The sequence below is a fragment of the Geotrypetes seraphini genome, chromosome 3 (assembly GCF_902459505.1).
Source record: "Geotrypetes seraphini chromosome 3, aGeoSer1.1, whole genome shotgun sequence".
NCBI lineage: Eukaryota > Metazoa > Chordata > Amphibia > Gymnophiona > Dermophiidae > Geotrypetes > Geotrypetes seraphini.
In genome coordinates this window covers 11,055,220-11,077,844 of record NC_047086.1, presented here as the reverse complement: position 1 = coordinate 11,077,844, position 22,625 = coordinate 11,055,220, and the positions used below count along the sequence as shown (strand labels likewise).

At 45.1% G+C, this 22,625-nt stretch overlaps 1 protein-coding gene across 4 annotated transcripts in view; it reads left to right on the top strand.

The window, feature by feature from the left end:
• The window catches only part of SOBP (sine oculis binding protein homolog), a 321,828-nt gene that overhangs the window by 80,001 nt on the left and 219,202 nt on the right, over positions 1 to 22,625 (top strand). For all 4 annotated transcript variants that reach the window (XM_033938324.1, XM_033938323.1, XM_033938321.1 and 1 more), the window contains exon 4: positions 21,403 to 21,554. In XM_033938324.1, coding sequence (XP_033794215.1) covers positions 21,403 to 21,554 — 152 coding nt within the window. The remainder of the gene's footprint in view (positions 1 to 21,402; positions 21,555 to 22,625) is intronic.

The window sequence follows — 22,625 nt, the reverse complement described above, 5'->3', positions numbered from 1 at the left end:
CCAGGCCCGGACAGAATCCACCCTAGGGTTTTGAAGGAACTAAAGGAGGAAATAGCGGAACTACTACAGCAGGTTTGTAATCTATCCCTGAAAACAGGCCCGATCCCAGAGGAATGGAAGATATCTAATGTTACGCCCATCTTTAAAAAAGGATCGAGGTGACTCAGGGAACTACAGACTGGTAAGTCTGACTTCGGTTCTGGGGAAAATGGCGGAAGCGCTGATAAAAGACAGCATCGATGAGCATCTAGAAAGAAATAACTGATGAAAACAAGCCAGTATGGCTTCTTCAAGGGAAGATCGTGCCTATCGAACTTATTGCACTTCTTCGAAGGAATTAACAAACGGATGGACAAAGGGGACCCCATAGACATTGTATACTTGGATTTTCAAAAAGCCTTTGACAAGGTACCCCTATGAACGTCTACTACGGAAAATGAAGGAACCATGGGGTGGAAGGAGACGTACATAGATGGATCAAAAATTGGCAGGTAGGAAGCAAAGGGTAGGAGTAAAGGGCCACTACTTTGACTGGAGGAGGGTCACGAGTGGTGTTCCGCAGGGGTCCGTACTCGGGCCGCTGCTGTTCAATGTATTTATAAATGATCTAGAATCAGGGATGAAGTGCGAAGTAATAAAATTTGCAGATGACAGCAAACTATTTAGTGGAGTTGGGACTAAAGAGGACTGTGAGGAACTACAAAGGGACCTAAACAAGCTAGAAGAGTGGGCGATGAGATGGCAGATGAAGTTTAATGTAGAGAAATGTAAAGTCTTGCATGTAAGGAACAGAAATCCGAAGTACAGTTGTACGATGGGAGGGCTGGTAATGGGTGAAAGTACCCAAGAAAAGGTCTTGGGGGTAATAGTGGACAACACATGAAGCTGTGGGCACAGTGCGCAGCGGCCTCTAAGAAGGCAAATAGAATACTAGGTATTATCAAGAAACGCATTACAATCAGATCGAAAGAGATCATCCTGCCATTTTACCTGATCATGGTGCATCCGCATCTGGAGTACTGCGTCCAATATTGGTCGCCGTACCTTAAGAAGGATATGGCAATACTCGAGAGGGTTCAGAAAAGAGCGACGCAACTGATAAAAGGTATGGAAAACCTTTCATATGATGAAAGATTAGAGAAACTGGGGCTATTTTCCCTGGACAAACGGAGGCTTAGAGGGGACATGATAGAGGCTTACAAGATCATGAAGGGCATAGAGAAAGTGGAAAGGGACAGGTTCTTCAAACCTTTGAAAACCACAAGAACGAGAGGGCATTCGGAAAAATTAAAAGGGGACAGATTCAGAACCAATGCTAGGAAGTTCTTCTTCACCCAAAGGGTGGTGGATGCCTGGAATGTGCTTTCAGAGGGTGTGATAGAACAGGGTACGGTATCGGGGTTCAAGAAGGGATTGGATGAATTCCTGATAGAAGGGTATAGATAGAAGATCACTATACAGGTCCTGGACCTGATGGGCTGCCATGTGAGCGGACTGCTGGGCAAGATGGACCTCCTAAACTAAACTAAACCTTAAGTTTATATACTGCATCTTCTCTATAAATATAGAGCTCGACACAGTTTACAAAAATTAAAAGGGAAGTACAGTGAGAATTGGTGGTAGAGGAAAGCGGAAATTTACATTTTTGAAAATAACCATGTTTTCAGGTGTTTTTGGAATAATTGAAAAGAGCCCAGATTTCGCAGCTGGACAGGAAACTTATTCCAAAGCTCTGTAGTTTTGAAGTGAAGAGATTTCCCTAATTTTCCAATGTAGGTTAATGCCTTTCAATGAGGGGAAAGATAATTTGAGCTTTTGGATCGATCTGGTGATGTCAGGTCTCACAGCATTCCAAGATAGACGCATTAAAGGGGGAAGAATGCCATGGAGGATCTTGAAAGTTAGGCAGGCACATTTAAAGTAGACCCTTGAAATTACTGGGAGCCAGTAGAGTTGTAGCAAGAGCGGAGAAACATGGTCAAATTTGCTCTTCGCAAAGATCCTCCTAAAGCAGCAGCAGCGGTGGCCTTCTGACATAATCAGCACTCTGAACAGGCTGGAGCGATCTTCTCTGCTGCATCATTGATGATGCCACTGATGACATGGCAGAGGGAAGCCCTGGCGGGGCAGACCACAGGAACCCTGTTCACAGCATCTGCCGGCCGCTGCTGCTGCTTTAGGAGGCCTGAAGTATGTTAGATCTCACGGTGGGGGGGGGGGGGGGTGGCGAGGGGTCGGTCGGGAGGTGCTGCACAGGGGGATAGGAGGGAGGGATGGACAATTGCTGCTCAGGGGGAGAGAGGAATAATTGTTGAACATGGGGTAGAGGAGAGGAAGGGAGAGATACAACAAAGAGGTAGAAAGGGTTAAATGAGAAATCATGCATGTGGAGGGAGACATGCATGGAGAAGAGAGAGGGGAAATATTGGACATAGAGTGGAGGGCAGGGAGAGATGATGCATTCGGGTCTACTATGATAATGGAGGGGAGGAAAGGAGAGATGCTGCATGGAGGAGAATAGAGAGGTTTGACCCAGGGTACAAGGCAGAGACAGAAATGGTAGACAGAGGGAAAGAAATAGAAATGTTGGATATGGCAGTGGAAGGGAAGGTGCAGAGACAGAAAATGAATGGTGAGCATGGAGGAAGAAGAAAACGTCAAATGGGTGAGTTTACAGAAGACAAACAGAAGCCAGAGCCTGGGACCACATGATTTGAAGAATAAAATGACCAGAAAAAATAATTTGATTTTCTAATTTATGAATACAATATGTCTGATTTGAAATGTGTATCCTGCCAGAGCTTGAATGAGGACCTAACAGAGAGAGAAAAAGTCTTTTTTTTTGTTGTTGTTGGTTTATTTTGTTTACAGCACAGTGCCAGCTTGAGATTGGAGAGGGCAAAGGGAGGAATGATTTAAGTTTTGACTTGAATGTTGCTATGGAGGATCTTGAGGTAGAGTGTTCTGTACCGTAAGGAAGGCGCAGCAACAGAAAAAATTGTTTTTAAGTGTTGTGCGAAAAGAAACGATTGAGAATCATTGTCATAGAGCATTGTCATTTGGAAAGCAGAACATGCATATGCTTCTAAATTTATACCCTGGATGCACCACTAGAAAGCCTACAAAGAAAAAAACTGCAGACAAGAGTACAAGATGCAGGCTGGGTTTATTAAATCAATTATAGATTGTGGCTAAAATAACCACCTTTATACAAACCGGGGGACTAGAAAACCTGCCATTGTGATGGGATGGTCCACCCTCTTCATAGTGTTGTGGTGTACCACCAAAACTTGTGCCAGCTGCTCCTTCCTGCTATCTGCCAGGTCTGGTGCCACTAAATGAACTGCTTTCTTCACTTCAGATGCTGCGACTGCCAACACCACCCAGCTGCTAAAAGCAGACAGCATCTACTTCCTGTTTCATGTGCAATACAGGGCGTATTTGTTCTCTGCCTTCAACTCCTGTGTGGTGCTGGCGGCTAGAGTGGATTGAGCGAAGAAAGGAGCTCCTTTCTCTGCAGCAGAGCTAGTGGTGCTGGGCAGATAGGAGAAGGAGGCTGATGAAACCAGTCTGCTGCTGGGAATGGGTTAAGGGAGCCGGGGGCAAATGGGAGGTGGGAGCTAGGGGTTGATGATGAGCCTTGGGCAGAGGACGGAGTGGTAGAGAATGAGGAAAAGGACAGGTGATGGGGTTGGGGGGAGAGAAACATTGTCATATGCAGAGGTAGGTGGTAAGCTCAGCTGTTAAGTTTCAAGTTTATTAGATATTTGATTAATCGCCTATCACAATTACTAAGCGATGTACAAATAATAACATAAATTTCTAAAATGTACAAAAAATAAGAGGTAAACATTAACCACAATATAAAAATCATTAAAAACAGACAAATTAAAACAAGGTAATTAAAACTATAACAAGGAAAACAATGGGGTAGAGGGGGAAGAAATACGATTTATGATAGGAAAGAGAAAACGATTAAAGGTAAAATCCAAAAGGAATGGGAAAACAAATAAATTATTGGAAATAAAAATACACAAAAGAATAAATAGAGAGCAGATAGAAAGAGCAATTAACGTTTCAATTAGATATTGAAAGCATCTTTAAAAAGAAAGCTCTTAAGTTGGCTCTTGAATTTATCCAAATTCTTCTCTCTTAAATAAAGTGGGAGTGAATTAAGTTAGTTAAGTGAGTTAGTTAAGTGAGTTAGTTAAGTTAGTTAAGTGAATTAAGTTAGTTAAGTGAGTTAGTTAAGTGAGTTAGTTAAGTGAATTAAGTTAGTTAAGTGAGTTAAGTTCCCCCCCCCTCTTTCTGTGCCCTTCTCTTCAACTGCTAACTCCAGACTCCGTCCCTTCTTCCTCACTGAGTCATAGGCTTGGAATGAGCTGCCCGAATCCCTGTGGCAGGCTCCTCTCACCTTGGGCTCTGCATCCCCAGCCCTATATGTCGTGCCGGTCTGTTCAAATTAGATTGTAAGCTGTTCCGAGCAGGGACTGTCTATAAATGTCAAAATGTACAGCGCTGCGTACACCTTTCAGCGCTATATAAGTGATAAGTAGTAGTAACATGGAGGGACACCGAGATGGATGCGGGGCTTAAGGTGGAAGAAAGATACGTGTAGTATTATTGGGGAAGTAGAGAAGGAACTATGCTAGAGTTAGCCAGACATATCCTCTTTTTAGAGGACTATCCAGGTGTCTGGATGGGTTTTTTAGACTGGGGGAGTCCGGGTTTAGCAGGCTCTCCCAAGTCCCCCACCTCCCTAGCCACTGTATTAAATCTTTGGGCAGCTCAGCAGCAGCAGTGAGGTGAGGCTGCTGCCGTCGGCATCCCCTGGAAATTGCTTCTCTGCAAGTTCCGCCTACGCAGGAACAGAAAGTTGCTTCAGAGAAGCGAAGTTGGGGGCATGCCAATGGCAGCAGGCTTACCTCGTTGACGTTGCTGGGCTGCCCAAAGATTCAGTGCAGCAGCCATGGAGGAGGTAGATGGGGGAGTTAGGAGGTAGAAAGATAGGTCATATGGATTCGACTGGGGGGGTTGGAAGGGGAGAGAGAGAGAAACAGACAGAGAAGCACCTGGGTGTGGGTGGGAGATGGAAGGAGAGAGAGAGAGAGAGAGGCATTCATAGCTAGGGGATAGGGAGAGATGCTACCATGGGAAGCTTTTGGGGAATAGAGGAGTGAAGAGGGAGAGAGAGGCAGATGCTGGGATGGGGGAAAATTGAGAAATATGGTGGATTTGGGGATGGGAGGGAGATGCTATGGGGAAGGAGCAAGGGAGAGAAGAGAGAGAGATTGGTCCTGGGGTGGGGTAAAGGAGAAAAGGTAAAGAAGGAAGAAAAGCTGGACAGGGACAGAATAGGGGACAGGGATAGAAGGGGAACCATATACAGCTGCATTATTACATTACATTAGTGATTTCTATTCCGCTTGTGCCTTGCGGTTCTAAGCGGATTACATTCGAAGATGGCTGGTCATTTCCAGGCGATGACAATACAATTCTTTACATTACTTTACAAACTTTGCATACCTAACTTTACATAACTTTTCGTACATAACTTTACCAAACTTTACGTGGAAATTACTTTGCATTACTTTACATTATCTTTATAGTACTTGCATAACTTGCATTAACTTTACATAACTCATCATTATGATGTCATCAAGAATTCTGGCTATGACCTAGATGCATTGTGATGTCACTGAGCATTCAGACAGCTGCTTCTACTACTACTAATCATTTCTATAGTGCTACTAGACATATGCGATGATGTATATATTCTATCCAGGTAAAAGAGTAAAGGATAGGAAGGGGGACTAAGGAAATGAGTGAAAGGTGGGGGGCGAGGCATGGGTGGGTCTGGGGTGGGTTCAGATGTCCTCTTTTATGTCTTCCCAAATATGGTAACCCTAAGCTATGGGAGAAGAGATAGGAACAGTGACTACTGGAGAAAGGGGAGAAAGGCTACAAAGAGATTTTGAGGAATAAAAGAATTTAACATAGATGGGAGAGGTATAAGGGGGTAAGAAATAAGAAAGGGACTGGGGGTGGTGAGGAGAGGAATAGAAGGGGGGAGATGAGAGGCAAAGATTGATGAGGCCAGGGATGCGATGAATTTAGAGGCTGGAAATGGGATTGGAAAGTGAGTGAAAGTCAGGAAATAGAAGGAATGAGAGAGGAGTGGGGACGGGAGGAAAGTGTAGGAAGTGGAAAGCTGTAAGTAGATGAAAGAAGAGACTGAGGATTGTAGGGAAAAGGAGATTATGAAATCTAGTTACAGGTTCATTAAAGAGAAATAGAGACGTCGGTTTTAAATAAGAAAACAGGACAGTAAAGAAATAGAAAAAGGAAATGAGATCCTAGAAAGGGGGGGGGGGTCTACCACACCCCCAATCTTGCTCAGGGTGCTGGCTCTCCCCCTCCTCTCCACACCGCCTTTCCACTCCTCCCCCTGACACGCGCGCGCCCCTTCCCCCATGCCTTTTTAACTTGGGCGCTCTCCGACGTCACGTCCGGGAGCTGCGCCTAGGAAGTGATGCCAGAAAAACGTGCCAAATCCGATGCAGGCAGTAAGCGGGTGGTGGCATGCGCCAAAGTTAAAAAGGTGTGGGGGATGGGAAGGGCACTCATGGTAGGGTGAGGATGAGGGGGGGGCGCCTCTGCTCCAGGCGCTGCTTACCCTCACTGCGCCACTGAAAGGACTTTTTAAAAGACCAGAATCAACTCAACTGGAAAAATAAAATAGAGAACAGTGATATTTAGAGAGAGATTTATTTATTTATTTTTTAATTCAGTTTTCTATACCGTTCTCCCAGGAGAGCTCAGAATGGTTTACATGAGCTTATTCAGGTCCTCAAGCATTTTTCCCTGTCTCTCCCGGTGGATCACAATCTATCTAATGTATCTGGGGCAATGGGGGGATTAAGTGACATGCCCAGGGTCACAAGGAGCAGTGTGGGGTTTGAACCCACAACCTCAGGGTGCTGAGGCTGTAGCTGTAACTACTGCACCGCTCTAGAAATCAAAAATGTAGCAAAAGTGAGCCATTGTGACATCACTGGCTCTTAGGCATTGGTGGAATGAGGCATTATGATGTCACAATAGCAGCTCTGGTGATCAGAGGCTGAAACTTCACACTATTATTTGTTCAATTTTCTATACCGTTCTCCCGGGGGAGCTCAGAATGCTCACAATTTATTTAATGTATCTGGGGCAATGGGGGGGGATTAAGTGACTTGCCCAGGGTCACAAGGAGCAGCATGGGTTTGAACCCACAACTTCAGAATGCTGAGGCTGTAGCTTTAACCACTGCGCCACACTCTCCCCCTTGGTTATTTGATGTCAGCTTTAAAAATGTGCCTCTCTTGTATTTTGTTTTGTATTGATGGAAATGCATCTTTGTTTCTCTGGGATTTTACGTCCTACAGTATGATTTCTTTTGTTTTCATTTTCATCTTTTAAATCTACATTATATTTCTAGTTTTCCTATGTGATGGCCTGTGTTTTCCTTATATAACTGGAATTCAGTTTATATGTAAGTTCTATATAGGAATCTAGTGGTCTGTCGTCATCCCCTAGACTTAATTAAAAAACCCAACCCTCACACCCTTAATCCCTGTGCTGCTGTTCTAGAACCTTTGCAATGCAAACTTTTCATAAGTAGGGTTGGTGTACTTTGAGTTCTTAACTTGGTGCTGGCATGTGTTATGGTTTTGAAGATCTAGTTGCAAGGTTTTGTCTTGCGCAATGTTTGGTAGTAGATGGAATCCGTGTTGCTATCATTGATCTGACACCACTCAGGAATACAAAATTCAAGCTCAGATATATGACAGGTGTACCTAACGGGGATACTCTCATCAGGTATTGCAGAAAGCCTATTTGAGAGCATTATATGCCAGTCGTGATCTTCTTCAACAACACTGCTTCGGAAGATAAGACATCGGCCATTTCCAACAGCATTCGGCATGTGACGCAACTAATACCTAGGTCCATGAGCCTCCATGTATTGCATATACGAGACCCAGAAACATTGCTGATCAATTAGTTCACTCATCTTTTACAGTGGGTAACGTGGGGAACAGCAACATAGGAGGCCACACATCATGTGGTGCCTTTGTACTCAATGGATTAATCCCGGCACTGGAAAATCGTACACCTTGAGAGCCCATACTAACTGTAAATCCAGTTGGGCCGTATATGTCATAATCTGCCCTTGTGCTTTGGTGTATATGGGTCATACCATACGCCAAATTCGCACGCGTTTGATAGAACATAAGAGCAGGATAAACACAGGGTCTCTTACGTCACCCATGGCTCCCCATTGTCAACAATACCATCATGATTTTACTGATTTAAAATGGCCAGTCAACGAACAAATTCCACCTGACTTTCAAGGGAATAAGTTCCAGAAATTGGCCCTTAGGGAGCAATTCTGGATTTTTCAACTCCAGTCTGTACAACCATCGGGTCTAAATGACTCCTTGGGTCTCCTATTTAGCTATATATCTCTGTTTTCTTTTTTATTTCATTGTACAGTATGTATATTTTTAAGCATTTTTGCTTGTTTGAATCTAGCGTGAGGTAATCATGTCGCTGCTCCTTGATCTGCCGGGAGAACATGGGCGTTTCCACGCCGCAACACCATTTTCATTTGAGTCTCATTCGCCTTTTGGCTAAGTTTGCTCTCCTCTGTACCTTCTCCAGTTCAGTGCTACTGCTCCAGAGGAAGGAGGAGTGATCCTCCGAAACGGAGCCCTGTAGAGCTTCAGTATCATAGCAAGAACTATGGACTGAATGTGTCTTACTGGACGCCTTTATACCGCAAGGATAAGTACCTGCTTTTCTAACTAATTGAACTGTTTGAATTTTGGACATCAGAGGAAGAACCTTGGTAGCTGAATCTCAAATAGACTTTGGACTCAGTAGCATTTATATTCACAATAGTATATTAGAGAGATGAATGGTGATTGATTTTTGGTTGTATGATTTTGCACTTATTCACTATAAAAAAAAATTGGGTCCAGGGATGTTTCACATTTGAATAACCCGTTTGGGTTAATACAACTCTCAACCCAATGTTACAGGCTGGGCCTGATAATCGGGTTGTGAAAACTCAGGACTCATCACATATAAAAATTTAATTTATTAATTTATGAATTCTTTATTTACTCATTTAATCTCCAGTAATCTCTCAATTTACTATATATATATTTTCAGGAAGAATTTGTTATATCATCATGAATTCTAGAGTGAAACATTCTACTTAGGGGCAGCCCTATAAAAAAAGCCAACTGAGTTGGAGGCCTCAGGGAGCAGCAATGGGACAAAAGAACAACCCTAAATGAGTGGTGAGCAGAGAGAAGCTAGATCAGGGGTGGGCAACTCCGGTCCTCGAGGGCTGGAATCCAGTCAGGGTTTCAGGATTTCCCCAATGAATATGCATTAGATCCATTTGCATGCACTGCTTTCAATGCATATTCATTTTGGAAATCCTGAAAACCCAACTGGATTCCGGCCCTCAAAGACTGGAGTTGCCCACCCCTGAGCTAAAGGCAACATGTGCGGTACAGGCAGTCCCTGAGTTATAGACACCCGACTTAAGTACGACTCATGCTTAAGAACATAGTTGTGGCTTCATTTGATTTTACTGAGCAGTATTTCCAGCGGCCTAGACTCCTACACTTCTCCTGTAGCAGATTCAGGACATTAAGAACAGTGTGTGGTTGTGCATGGTGTGTGTGTGTGTGGTACATTGGTAGGGACAGTTGGCCCTTTTGTCAGCTGGGAGCAGAGGGAAGCAGCAAGAATCTGAACATCTACAAGTTCTGAGCTACATCCAAATCCGACTTAAGAACAGCTTTAAAAATGTAACTCGTTCTTAACCCAGGGACTGCCTGTATATGCAGCACTTCATTGCTCTCTGATCTCTCCTTACCACTGGCCAGCTTGCTATTCTCTCAGTGCTCATTTTGGCTGCATCAGAGCATGACCTGCTCAACCCCCTTCCCAGTTGTGACTTACAAAACATTGGTGTCTTCTATCCCGCCAATATGTTTCAGTTGTAGGTGGCTTACAACAAGAAATTAGGCTGGGCATTCCCAGGGAGATTACAAGATTGAGAGATATAGAATGCGTTGAGATCTGGGAAGGGTCAATACGGTTTGGTTAGATCATTTGACAAATTTCTTGAATTAGTTTTCAGTTCTTTCCTGAATGTTTTATAGTTGGGCGTTGTGGTCAGCAGATTTGAGAGGTGGTGGTCTATTTTTGTCCTAGTTACATGGTTACATCTAACACCAAGCACATAACACCATCTGCTTTGCTGGAACAACCATTCGCTCTGTCCACAATTCAGTGAAAGTGTTCAAAGGAGTAATAGAGGACAGCCTCACCACAGTAAAAGTGGACTTGGACCAGATATACTACCAAATCGACAATCTTAAAAGTGACAAATCCCCTGGACCTGATGGAATTCACCCGAGAGTCTTAAAAGAACTGAAGGTTGAAATTGGTTGAAACCGTGAACAAACAAATTGATAGTGGAGAACCGGTGGACATAATATATTTGGACTTCCAGAAAACGTTCGACAAGAAAGCAAATAGAATGTTAGGGATGATAAAGAAAGGAATCACGAGTAGATTGGAGAAAATTAAAATGCTGCTTTATAGGGCAATGGTCAGACCACACTTGGAATACTGTGTCCAACATTGGTCTCCCAACCTAAAGAAGGATATAAAACTGCTGGAGAGGGTGCAGAGACAAGCAACGAAGCTAATAAAAGGTATGGAGAACTTGGAATACGAGGAACGACTTAAGAGACTGGGATTGTTCTCCCTTGAGAAAAGGAGACTGCGAGGGGATATGATTGAGACTTTCAAAATACTGAAAGGAATCGACAAAATAGAGCAGGAAAAAAAATTATTTACAATGTCCAATGTGACACGGACAAGAAGACATGTACTGAAGCTAAGGGGGGACAAGTCCAGGACAAATATCAGGAAGTTCTTCTTCGCGCAACGAGTGGTGGACATCTGGAATGCTCTTCCAGAGGAGGTTATTGCGGAATCCACCGTTCTAGGATTTAAAAGCAAACTAGATGTACATTTCCTTATGAGAGGCATAGAGGGATATGGGTGACTAAAATTACGCCAGGTGTACACCTGGCTGGGCCTCCGAGTGTACGGATCGCCGGACTGAACGGACCGAAGGTCTGATCCGGAGATGGCAGTTCTTATGTTCTTAGTAGAAGGAAAAGATAGTTATCACCTAGCAGGATTTCGAAAGAGTCCCGGCACAATTAACAGGATTTCTAAAAAGAGAGAACAGCTTCCAGCAGAACCCCCACATCTCTAACCAGTTGTCTGCAAATCAGAAAGCGATAACAACTTGTAAACAGAAATGACAGTCTAATTAGAAGATAGTACATCTTATTTACAACCTGTCTTAAAAGAAAACACATGTATGAATTGTGTCTACCACTCAGGAGGCGAAGTTTAAGACTATAGAAAGAGAAAATAAATGTTTCTGTACTGGAGAGTCTTTGAATATAGTTGTGCCCCATAACTGTTATATATTAATTGAAGACGTTAGTAAAGTGTTCTGATCAGATGAAAGACTTTGGGGAGGGATCAGGTGACGCTGTGCTCAGGAGAGGTCGTTGAAACCTAGCTCTCCTGCAGCCCACCTGAGTAATCGGGCTTTCTTACCCCCACGATTCCTACCCCTGGTTCACTTACGGTGAGTGGAATTGATTGGACACCTTTGGTGAGGCAAACTGAGGTTATAGAAACATAGAAAGATGACGGCAGAAAAGGGCTACAGCCCATCAAGTCTGCCCACTCTATTGACCCACCTCATTAAGTCTGAGTGCTAATGACCTAGTTCCTTAACTCGACCCTCGTAGGGATCCCACATGGATGTCCCATTTATTCTTAAAGTCGAGCACGCTAGTAGCCTTGATCACCTGCACCGGAAGTTTGTTCCAGTGATCCACCACCCTTTCTGTGAAGAAATACTTCCTGGTGTCACCACTAAATTTCCCTCCTCTGAGTTTGAGCGGGTGCCCCCTTGTGACCGAGGGTCCCTTGGGAAAGAATATGTCATTTTCCACCTTGACACGACCTGTGACATACTTAAATGTCTCAATCATGTCACCCCTTTCCCTGCGCTCCTCTAGAGTATAGAGCTGCAATTTGCCCAGTCTTTCTTCGTATGAGAGACCCTTGAGTCCGGAGACCATCCTAGTGGCCATCCGCTGGACCGACTCAGCTCAAAGCACATCTTTACGGTAATGTGGCCTCCAGAATTGCACACAATATTCCAGATGAGGTCTCACCATGGTTCTGTAAAGTGGCATTATGACTTCAGGTTTGCGGCTGATGAAGCTTCTATTGATACATCCCATCATTTGCCTTGCCTTGGATGAGGCCTTCTCTACTTGTTTGGCAGCCTTCATGTCTGCACTGATGATTACTCCCAAGTCCCGTTCTTCTGAAGTCCTAGCTAGTGTTTCTCCATTCAAGGTGTATGTTCTGCATGGATTTCTGCTGCCGAGATGCATGACCTTACACTTCTTAGCGTTGAAGCCCAGCTGCCATGTCGAGGACCAGTTTTCCAATGTGATCAGATCCTGCGTCATACTATCCTTGAGATTGCTTTCACTTACTGTATTACACAGTTTGGCGGCGGCGAACAGTGCTACTTTACCCTGAAGCCCTCGGGTCAAGTCCCTTATGAATATGTTGAAAAGGGATGGTCCCAGGACTGAGCCCTGCGGCACTCCGCTAGTCACCTCCGATGTCTCAGAGAGGGTGCCGTTGACCATCACCCTCTGAAGTCTTCCACTTAGCCAATCATTGACCCATGCAATTAGTTTCTCACCTAACCCCATCGATTTCATCTTGTTTAATAGTCTACGGTGTGGGACACTGTCAAAAGCTTTGCTGAAATCCAAGTACACTATGTCCAGAGATTCTCCCGAGTCTAGCTTTCCTGTCACTCAATCAAAGAAGCTGATAAGATTGGATTGGCATGACCTGCCCCTAGTGAATCCATGTTGACAGGGATCCCTTAGATTCCCCTCATCCAATATCGTGTCTAATTTACCTTTAAGTAGAGTTTCCATGAGTTTACACACTATTGATATGAGACTCACTGGTCTGTAATTCGCAGCCTCTGCTCTGCAACCCTTTTTGTGCAGAGGAACGACATTAGCTGTTTTCCAGTCCAGGGGGACTCTCCCCGTACTTAGGGAGAGATTGAATAGCATGGCAAACGGATTCGCCAGAACATCGCATAGCTCTCTGAGCACTCTTGGGTGCAAATTGTCCGGTCCCATGGCTTTGTTCACCTTGAGTCTTGACAGTTCTCTGTAAACATCATCTGTTGTGAACTCAAAATTCTGAAATGGGTCTTCCATGCTTAGCTTTGTTTCCAGCCGTGGCCCGTGCCCTGGTGCCTCGCAGGTAAAGACTGAACAGAAGTAAACATTCAGTAGTTTGGCTTTATCGGAATCTGTTTCCACATAATTCCCGTCTGGCGTTCTAAGGCGTACTATCCCATTTGTGTTCTTTTTCCTGTCGCTAATGTACCTGAAGAAGGATTTGTCCCCTTTCTTAATGTTCTTCGCTAGAGTTTCTTCCATTCGAAGCTTGGCCTCCCTGACTGCTGTTTTGACCGCTGCAGACTTTGTCCTGTATTCGATGTTTGCTTCTTTTTCCCCCGTGCGTTTGTATGAGAGAAATGCTCTTTTCTTCTCCTTGACGAGGTACAAGACCTCATCAGTGAACCATTGGGGTTTCTTTTTTCTTTGTTGTTTAGTTGCCGATTTTATGTAGCGGATAGTTGCCTCATGAAGGGTCGATTTCAAGGTTGACCACAAAGCTTCCATATTATCAGTTACTTCTTGAACCTGCAGCGTCTGATGGACGAAATCTCCCATGCGTGCGAAGTCAGTGCCCCGGAAATTGAGTACCCTTGTTTTTGTTTGTGATCTAGGGAAGCCTTTCTTAAGGTTAAACCATACCATGTTATGGTCACTGGTGGCTAGTGTTTCTCCCACCGAGACCTCCAAAATGCTTTCCCCATTCGTAAGTACCAAGTCCAGGATGGCCTGGGCCCTAGTGGGCTCTAGTACCATTTGTTTGAGCCGTACTCCCTTCATGGATGTCAATATCCTCCTGCTATCACAAGTTGTCGCTGAGAGTGTGTTCCAGTCTACATCAGGCATGTTGAAGTCTCCTAACAGAACAACGTCCCCCCGTAAGGTGATATTCTCAATGTCTTCAATTAATTCTGCGTCCTTGTCCTTCGATTGTCTTGGAGGTCTGTATACCACACCAAGGTACAGGCATTTTTCTCCGCCTCTGGCCAGGTTTATCCAGATGGATTCCCCAGTATACTTGACATCCGTGATCCTGGTTGTCTTGATGTTCTCTTTGATGTAAAGTGCTACCCCTCCTCCTAACCTATCCTCTCTGTCTTGGCGAAGCAGGTTGTATCCTGGTATAGTTATATCCCACCCATGAGAGTCTGTGAACCATGTTTCAGATATTGCTACTACGTCAAGGTCTGCATTAATTATTTCTGTTTCCAGTTCTAGAAATTTATTCCCTAGGCTGCGTGCGTTAACATACATAGCTCTCCACTCTTTATGTTTATTAAGCTCCTGTAGAGAGCCACCCATTTGAGTTAAAGTGTCTCCTAGCGATTCTTTTGCAGTAAGGGTACTTACCTCAGACTTAGAAGCGGAGTTTTGGTTCGCCACATCAGGATTGTTGCTTACTGCTCCGGTGTAAAAGTGAGTACCCGCCCCCGACTTACCTAGTTTAAAGCCCTTCGAAGTAGGCGGGCTAGTCGGTGTCCGAAGACGTTCTTACCTCTGTTGGTCAGGTGGAGTCCGTCTGATCCCTGTAGTGCCTCTCCGTGATTCAGGAATCCGAAGTTCATTTCCCGGCACCATCGTTGTAGCCACTTATTCGTCTTCAGGATATGCTAAATAAGTGTGGAGAGATCGGGATCGCATGTGGGGGGTCGGAAGACAAGATGGCAGCACCCTCTAGTCCTGCGGGCCCCTCCGTTGCCTCTACCTGGGTCTCAGAGATCACATTGGAGGTTACCATGGTGCTGGAGATAATCCTAGTGACCGCAAGTTGGAAGATTGAGGAGGTGAGCCAGGGATTGGGTTTCTTTCAACAACGGAACATCAACGCGGAGGACAGGGTCCAGAATGTACAGACCGCAACTACCAGCCATGCAAGTTGCCTACAGGTTTTGAAGGAGCACCTGGAGGATTTGGAGAACTGCAGTCAACAAAATAACCTCTGTTCCGTCAGTTTACCATAATCCTTACCTGAAGCGGAGCTGGGCTGCTTTTTGAGGAGCATGCCCATCAGTTTAGCAGCCGTCCTGCAGCAAGTGTGAGGCCTCACGTGATCATTGTGTGGACCTTAACTTTGCCCATAAAGCTGCGATTCTTAGGGCATTGTGCACTGGTTCTGTGAACTGTGTTTTCAGGATTACTCCAGTAAGATGGCACAAGAGCAATGGACCTTCTTTCTCATCTGCATTAAACTGTTTGCCAAGATGCGTTTTATGTTGAACTATCTGGCCAAGCTGCTCATCACACATAATGGCATTACATCTGTCTATGATTCTACAGTTGTGTCACAGGACTTTACTGCTACTCTGCCAGACTCTGGGTCTGAGCCTCTGCTACGGGATCAATCTGAGACCCCGGAGTGCGGTACTTTTACCGGGCTCTTTTCCTGAATCAGACAATAGTGGGTACATGGCTTCCTCGAGGCTCCTAAGATGTCCAGGTTTTGTGGTCCCCCTGGGGGGGTCGGCTGACCTTACTTGTTCTGTGCAGTGTGCTCAGATATTGGAGGGGGGATGTTTGCGTGATTGCTGTGAGTGCGTAACGATTAGGAGCTGTGTGGGGGATTTTTTTTTTTTGGGGGGGGATGGCTCAGCTTGGACTGTGGGAATGTTTTCCACCATCTTACCCTCATTGAAGCTGAGTTGTTTTTGACCATGAGGGCCCTTTTCCTTTTGGAGTTGATGTGTGTGTGTTTGGGGGAGATGAGTGAGTGGAGGAGAATTGATATTGTGCTGACGGGTGAGTGTGGGGTGGCTGCAATATAGTTTCTTTGGGGAGGTGTAGGTGAGAATACTGGTATGTTCTCTTGTGGGGTAGGTTTATTGCCGAGGAGGTGGGGGGGTAGTTGGATTTCTTAGCTTATGATAGATTACTTGGATGGGAAGCATTGAGACGTGACTGATTTCATTACAGGAACTGTTCTGGAGTTTCGGGTTTCTGGGGGTTGGTTGGGGGTGATGGGGGGAAATTGGTGATGGATTGGTCTAGTAGAGGCTTTTTTTGGTTGTTAGTTTCTAGGGGGGTGGAGGTGGTGTTAGGTTTGGCAGAGAATGATAGTCAGAGGGCAAGGTGGGCTGGGGATATTTCAGTTGGAGTGGGTACTTTGGTTAAGGTTTGTGTGTTACGGCTTCTAAATGGCAGAGTTGTTTGTTCTTTGTTGCGGTACAAACTTTCATTTCCTTCCGTGAAAGGGATAAAGCGTGTTGATAATATTCATTGATTCAATTTTCTATATTGTTCTCCCAGAGGAGCTCAGAACGGTTTACATGAATTTATTCAGGTTACTTAAGCATTTTTCCCTATCTCTTGATCCATTTCGTATAGGTTTGCAGCGATTTGGAATACCTTAATAAATTCATGTAAACCATTCTGAGCTCCCCCGGGAGAATGGTATAGAAAATTTAATAAATAACTGATACCAGCAGTCCCAGCTTGATGCAGAAGAGTGAGTCCAGCACAGCCCAGACTCCCTAGAGAATCCATATTTCTCTTCCATCTCAGTGAAATCTTCTGACAAATTGCTCTGAAAAGAGAAGATGGAACTTCTATCTACGTGGGTGTAGTCTACAGACCTCCGACTCAATCGCAGCAAATTGATAAGGATCTGATTATGGATATCTAAAAGTTTGGAAGGAAAGAGGAGGTTCTGCTGTTGGGAGATTTCAACCTGCCGGATGCAGACTGGAATGTTCCGTCTGCGGAATCGGAAAGAAGTAGGGAGATTGTGGATGCCTTTCAAGAGGCTCTGCTCAGACAAATGGTGACGGAACCCACAAGGGAAAAAGCGATATTGGATCTGGTCCTCACAAATGGAGAGAGTATCTCTAATGTTCGAGTGGGTGCTCACCTGGGTAGTAGCGATCATCAAACGGTTTGGTTTGATATAACGGCTAAAGTGGAGAGCGGCCGCACGATACTTAAAGTCCTAGATTTCAAACGTACGAACTTTAATGCAATGGGAAAGTACCTGAAGAAAGAGCTGTTAGGATGGGAGGACATAAGAGAAGTGGAAAGACAGTGGTCTAAGCTGAAAGGAGCGATAAAAATGGCTACGGACCTTTATGTGAAGAAAATCAATAAAAACTAGAGAAAAAGGAAGCCGATATGGTTCTCCAACCTAGTGGCCGAGAAAATAAAGGCGAAAGAGTTGGCGTTCATGAAATATAAAAAAACCCAAGAAGAGGAGAGCAGAAAGGACTACAGGGTGAAACTGAAAGAAGCCAAGAGAGAGATACGTTTGGCGAAGGCACAGGCGGAAGAACAAATGGCTAAAAATGTAAAAAAGGGAGATAAAAATTTTTTCAGATATATTAGTGAAAGGAGGAAGATAAAAAATGGAATTGCTAGGCTAAAAGATGCTGGGAACAAATATGTGGAGAGTGATGAGGAGAAAGCAAATGTGCTAAACAAATACTTCTGTTCTGTGTTCACAGAAGAAAATCCTGGAGAAGGACCAAGATTGTCTGGCAAAGTTACACGAGAAAATGGAGTAGATTCTGCGCCGTTCACGGAGGAGGGTGTTTATGAGCAACTTGAAAAACTGAAGGTGGACAAAGCGATGGGACCAGACAGGATCCATCCCAGGATACTAAGGGAGCTCAGAGAGGTTCTGGCGAGTCCTATTAAAGACTTGTTCAACAAATCTCTGGAGACGGGAGTGATTCCTGGGGATTGGAGGAAAGCGGATGTGGTCCCTATTCATAAAAGTGGTCACAGGGATGAAGCAGGAAACTACAGCCTCACTTCAGTTGTTGGAAAAATAATGGAAGTGTTGCTGAAAGAAAGGATAGTGTATTTCCTTGAATCTAATGGGTTACAGGATCCAAGGCAACATGGCTTTACAAAAGGTAAAACATGCCAAACGAACCTGATTGAATTTTTTGATTGGGTGACCAGAGAGCTGGATCGAGGACATATGCTAGATGTAATTTACTTGGATTTCAGCAAAGCCTTTGATACAGTTCCTCATAGGAGGCTGTTGAACAAACTTGAAGGGCTGAAGTTAGGACCCAAAGTGGTGAACTGGGTCAGAAACTGGCTGTCGGACAGACGCCAGAGGGTGGTGGTTAATGGAAGTCGCTCGAAGGAAGGAAAGGTGACTAGTGGAGTCCCTCAGGGTTCGGTGCTGGGGCCAATCCTGTTCAATATGTATGTAAGTGACATTGCTGAAGGGTTAGAAGGAAAAGTGTGCCTTTTTGCAGATGATACCAAGATTTGTAACAGAGTAGACACCGAAGAGGGAGTGGAAAATATGAAAAAGGATCTGCAAAAGTTAGAGGAATGGTCTAATGCCTGGCAACTAAAATTCAATGCAAAGAAATGCAGAGTAATGCATTTGGGGATTAATAATAGGAAGGAACTGTATATGCTGGGAGGAGAGAAGCTGATATGCACGGACGGGGAGAGGGACCTTGGGGTGATAGTGTCCGAAGATCTAAAGACGAAAAAACAGTGTGACAAGGCAGTGGCTGCTGCCAGAAGGATTCTGGGCTGTATAAAGAGAGGCGTAGTCAGTAGAAGGAAGAAGGTGTTGATGCCCCTGTACAGGTCATTGGTGAGGCCCCACTTGGAGTATTGTGTTCAGTTTTGGAGACCGTATCTGGTGAAAGACGTAAGAAGACTTGAGGCGGTCCAGAGGAGGGCGACGAAAATGATAGGAGGCTTGCGCCAGAAGACGTATGAGGAGAGACTGGAAGCCCTGAATATGTATACCCTAGAGGAAAGGAGAGACAGGGGAGATATGATTCAGACGTTCAAATACTTGAAGGGTATTAACGTAGAACAAAATCTTTTCCAGAGAAAGGAAAATGGTAAAACCAGAGGACATAATTTGAGGTTGAGGGGTGGTAGATTCAAGAGCAATGTTAGGAAATTCTTCTTTACGGAGAGGGTGGTGGATGCCTGGAATACGCTCCCGAGAGAGGTGGTGGAGAGTAAAACTGTGACTGAGTTCAAAGAAGCGTGGGATGAACACAGAAGATTTAGAATCAGAAAATAATATTAAATATTGAACTAGGCCAGTTACTGGGCAGACTTGCACGGTCTGTGTCTGTGTATGGCCGTTTGGAGGAGGATGGGCAGGGGAGGGCTTCAATGGCTGGGAGGGTGTAGATGGGCTGGAGTAAGTCTTAACAGAGATTTCAGCAGTTGGAACCCAAGCACAGTACCGGGTAAAGCTTTGGATTCTTGCCCAGAAATAGATATGAAGAAAAAAAAAAAAATTTAAATTGAATCAGGTTGGGCAGACTGGATGGACCATTCGGATCTTTATCTGCCGTCATCTACTATGTTACTATGTTTACATTTGATTTCACAGAGGGGCAGCGTACAGCTCAGGGAACAGGGTGTGGAGGAAGAGCCTGATGCTTAGGGCAGTGGACTAAAGTCCTGGGGAGCTGGGTTCAATTCAGAACAAACAAACCAAAAAGCTGCAGACTGTGTACACGATGCAGGCAGACTTTATTATGACAAGAAGATCTTTGATTAAAAACCTTTTACCAGGTAAGGGACCCAACACGGTCCGTGTTTCGGACTAACCTTCGTCAGGGGTCCACTTTTGATAAAGAAGAAAATTATCAAAAGAAAAAACCTTGGATAAATAGCAGTCAGCGACACGCTGAAAAAGACCGCCCGAGTGACCGCTGGGTTCAATTCCCACTTCAACTCCTTGTGAACCGGGGCAAATCACTTAACCCTCCCTTGCCCCAAGTACAAAAAATTTACATTGTGAGCCCACTAGGGACACAGAAAGTGTATCTGTAAGTCTGATAGTGCTATTGAAATGATCAGTATAGAATGACAAAGGGACACATTTTTCCCCGTCTCGTCCCCATGAGTTTTGTTACTGTCCCTGCCCCTTTCCTGTAAGCTCTGCCTTAGCTGCATAAGCCTCTAATATTTATGATTTTAAAGGGTTTGAGGCTTGTGCAGCGCATTGGTGGAATGAGGCATTATGACATCACAATCTCAGCTCTAGCATGTTGCTACTTAGGATTTTAAAGGGTTTGAGGCTCGTGCAGATGAGGGCGGAGCTTAGGCATTGGTGGAATGAGGCCTGTGCAGATGAGGACGGAGCTTAGGCATTGGTGGAATGAGGCATTATGACATCACAATCTGAGCTCTAGAATGTTGCTACTTGTGATTTGAAAGTGTTTGAGGCTTGTGCAGATGAGGGCGGAGCTTAGGCATTGGTGGAATGAGGCATTATGACATCACCATCTGAGCTCTAGAATGTTGCTCTAGTGGAACTTTAACTCACAAATCTTAACTCGCAAAATGAGCACTGTCCTGCTAAACAAGCATCTCCCCCCTCCCCCCGCTCAAACCGACATCGCACCTACTGCCCAGAGAGAATGAGAACCAGAAGGCCTTGAGCATGCGCAGATGCTGAAGGCCCAGCCCAGGTAAGAGGCGGGATCTTTCCTTAACTGGCATCGGCACACAGCAGATGGGGTAAGTAGCTTGCTTGGGTGGGTGGGCAGGCAGGCGGATGCCGCTTCCAGCATGGGAGGTGCAATGCGGTTCTTGCGGAAGGGCGTTCGTGGGCAGGGGGTGCGATGCCGGTTTGAGTGGGGGGGAGGGAGGGGCGGTGATGGAGCAGTGCCAGTAGCCTCTGGGGGGGGGGGGGGGCGGTGATGGAGCAGTTCCAGTAGCCTTGGTTGGGGAGGAGGAGGAGGAGGAGGTGGAACAAATCAAAGCGAGTTTCCCTTACTTCCTATGGGGAAACTCGCTTTGATATATGAGCAATTTGGTTTATGAGCATGCTTCTGGAACGAATTATGCTCGTAAACAAAGGTTCCACTGTACATATGATTTTAAAGGTTTGAGGCTTGTGCAGATGAGGACAGAGTTTGCAGGAACCGGGGCAGGGCCAGGAAAAGAACTCGCGGTGATGGGAAGGGAAAACGAGTTCCTACGGGGACAGGGAAAAATTTGTCCCTGTGTCATTCTCTAGTAGTAGTGGAGGGGGGGTGATGCCACTGCTTCCGATACAAACATTATTCTTTTCCTTCTGTTTTTCTTGTAGAGGACGATGTGACAAATGTGCAAATCATGTGTGCCTGGTGCCAGAAGCTGGGGATCAAGCGTTATTCGCTGAGCATGGGCAGTGAGGTGAAGAGCTTCTGTAGTGAGAAGTGCTTTGCAGCCTGCCGAAGGGCTTACTTCAAGAGAAACAAGGTAAGCGGAGGGCTTAGCACCTACCCTGCCTCTGATTTTAACATGAGTATTTCTTTAGGTTTTGCTTTGTGTTTTTCTCCTCTCCTCTCACTCTCTTTCTATTCTTGTCACCTTTTTCGGGCTATTACCTTATGCTAACATCTTATCTAGTAACCCCTAGCTTGGTGTCTGTCCTGTGAGGGTGGATGAATTATGTTGGTGTACATGAGGTGTGTTGCCACCCTATCCCTCAAATATATCATTTCTAAGCATAACTGAGAAAGATATGACATACCGTTCAGTCAGTAGAGATATCATAAACAAAGCTTTTTATAAGATGAGCCGTAAAGGGCTCCATTTTTATCAGTCTTTCAATGAAAGGAGCTGGAGTGATCCTTTGAAATTTGCCTCTGTCCCTGTAGTCCCCCTATCACCCACTAGATGGAGCTACAGGGAGCTTGGTCATTTGTGGTTCTTGTAACCTCCTCTGACTCACGTCCCTGAAGACGGGTTTGCAGGGAGAATGGTTGAAATGCAGATGTGGTATCGCTGGATTAAAGGGTGATCAAAATTGGGTTTCCCATTTTCGGCCAAAACCAAATCTGTGGCTGAAATCTGCTGCACAGTTTTCAGTCGAAATCAAAGCTGAAATCGAAACCAGGTGGCATGGCACCCTTGACAGAAAGTGGGCTCCTGGCCTTCCTGACAGAAAGCTTCCCACCATCCCCTCCACCCCGACTGGAGATCATTTCTACTCTGACTAGGGCTTCTAATGTAGGCTTTGGGGGAAGGCCTAGAGGTGGTGGGAGGGTGGCAGTTTTGGTTAGTGGAGGGCAGAGAATGGTTGATGCTTTTGGTTGGGGGGAGGGGTTCAGTTGTAGACGAAAATGCACCAAGTCTGAATTTCAGGCAGGTTTTTATGCTGAAGCCAAAACCAAAATTCAATCGGCCTCTGCACTAGATCTCTCTCTCTCACTACGTGAATGCACGGGTCAGGTCTAGTAAGTCATGCCTTGTTAGGAAGGGTACATTCTTGCTTGCAGTGACCTTACAAGACTCATGGTCATGTGCTTACGGCTGTACCAAATACTC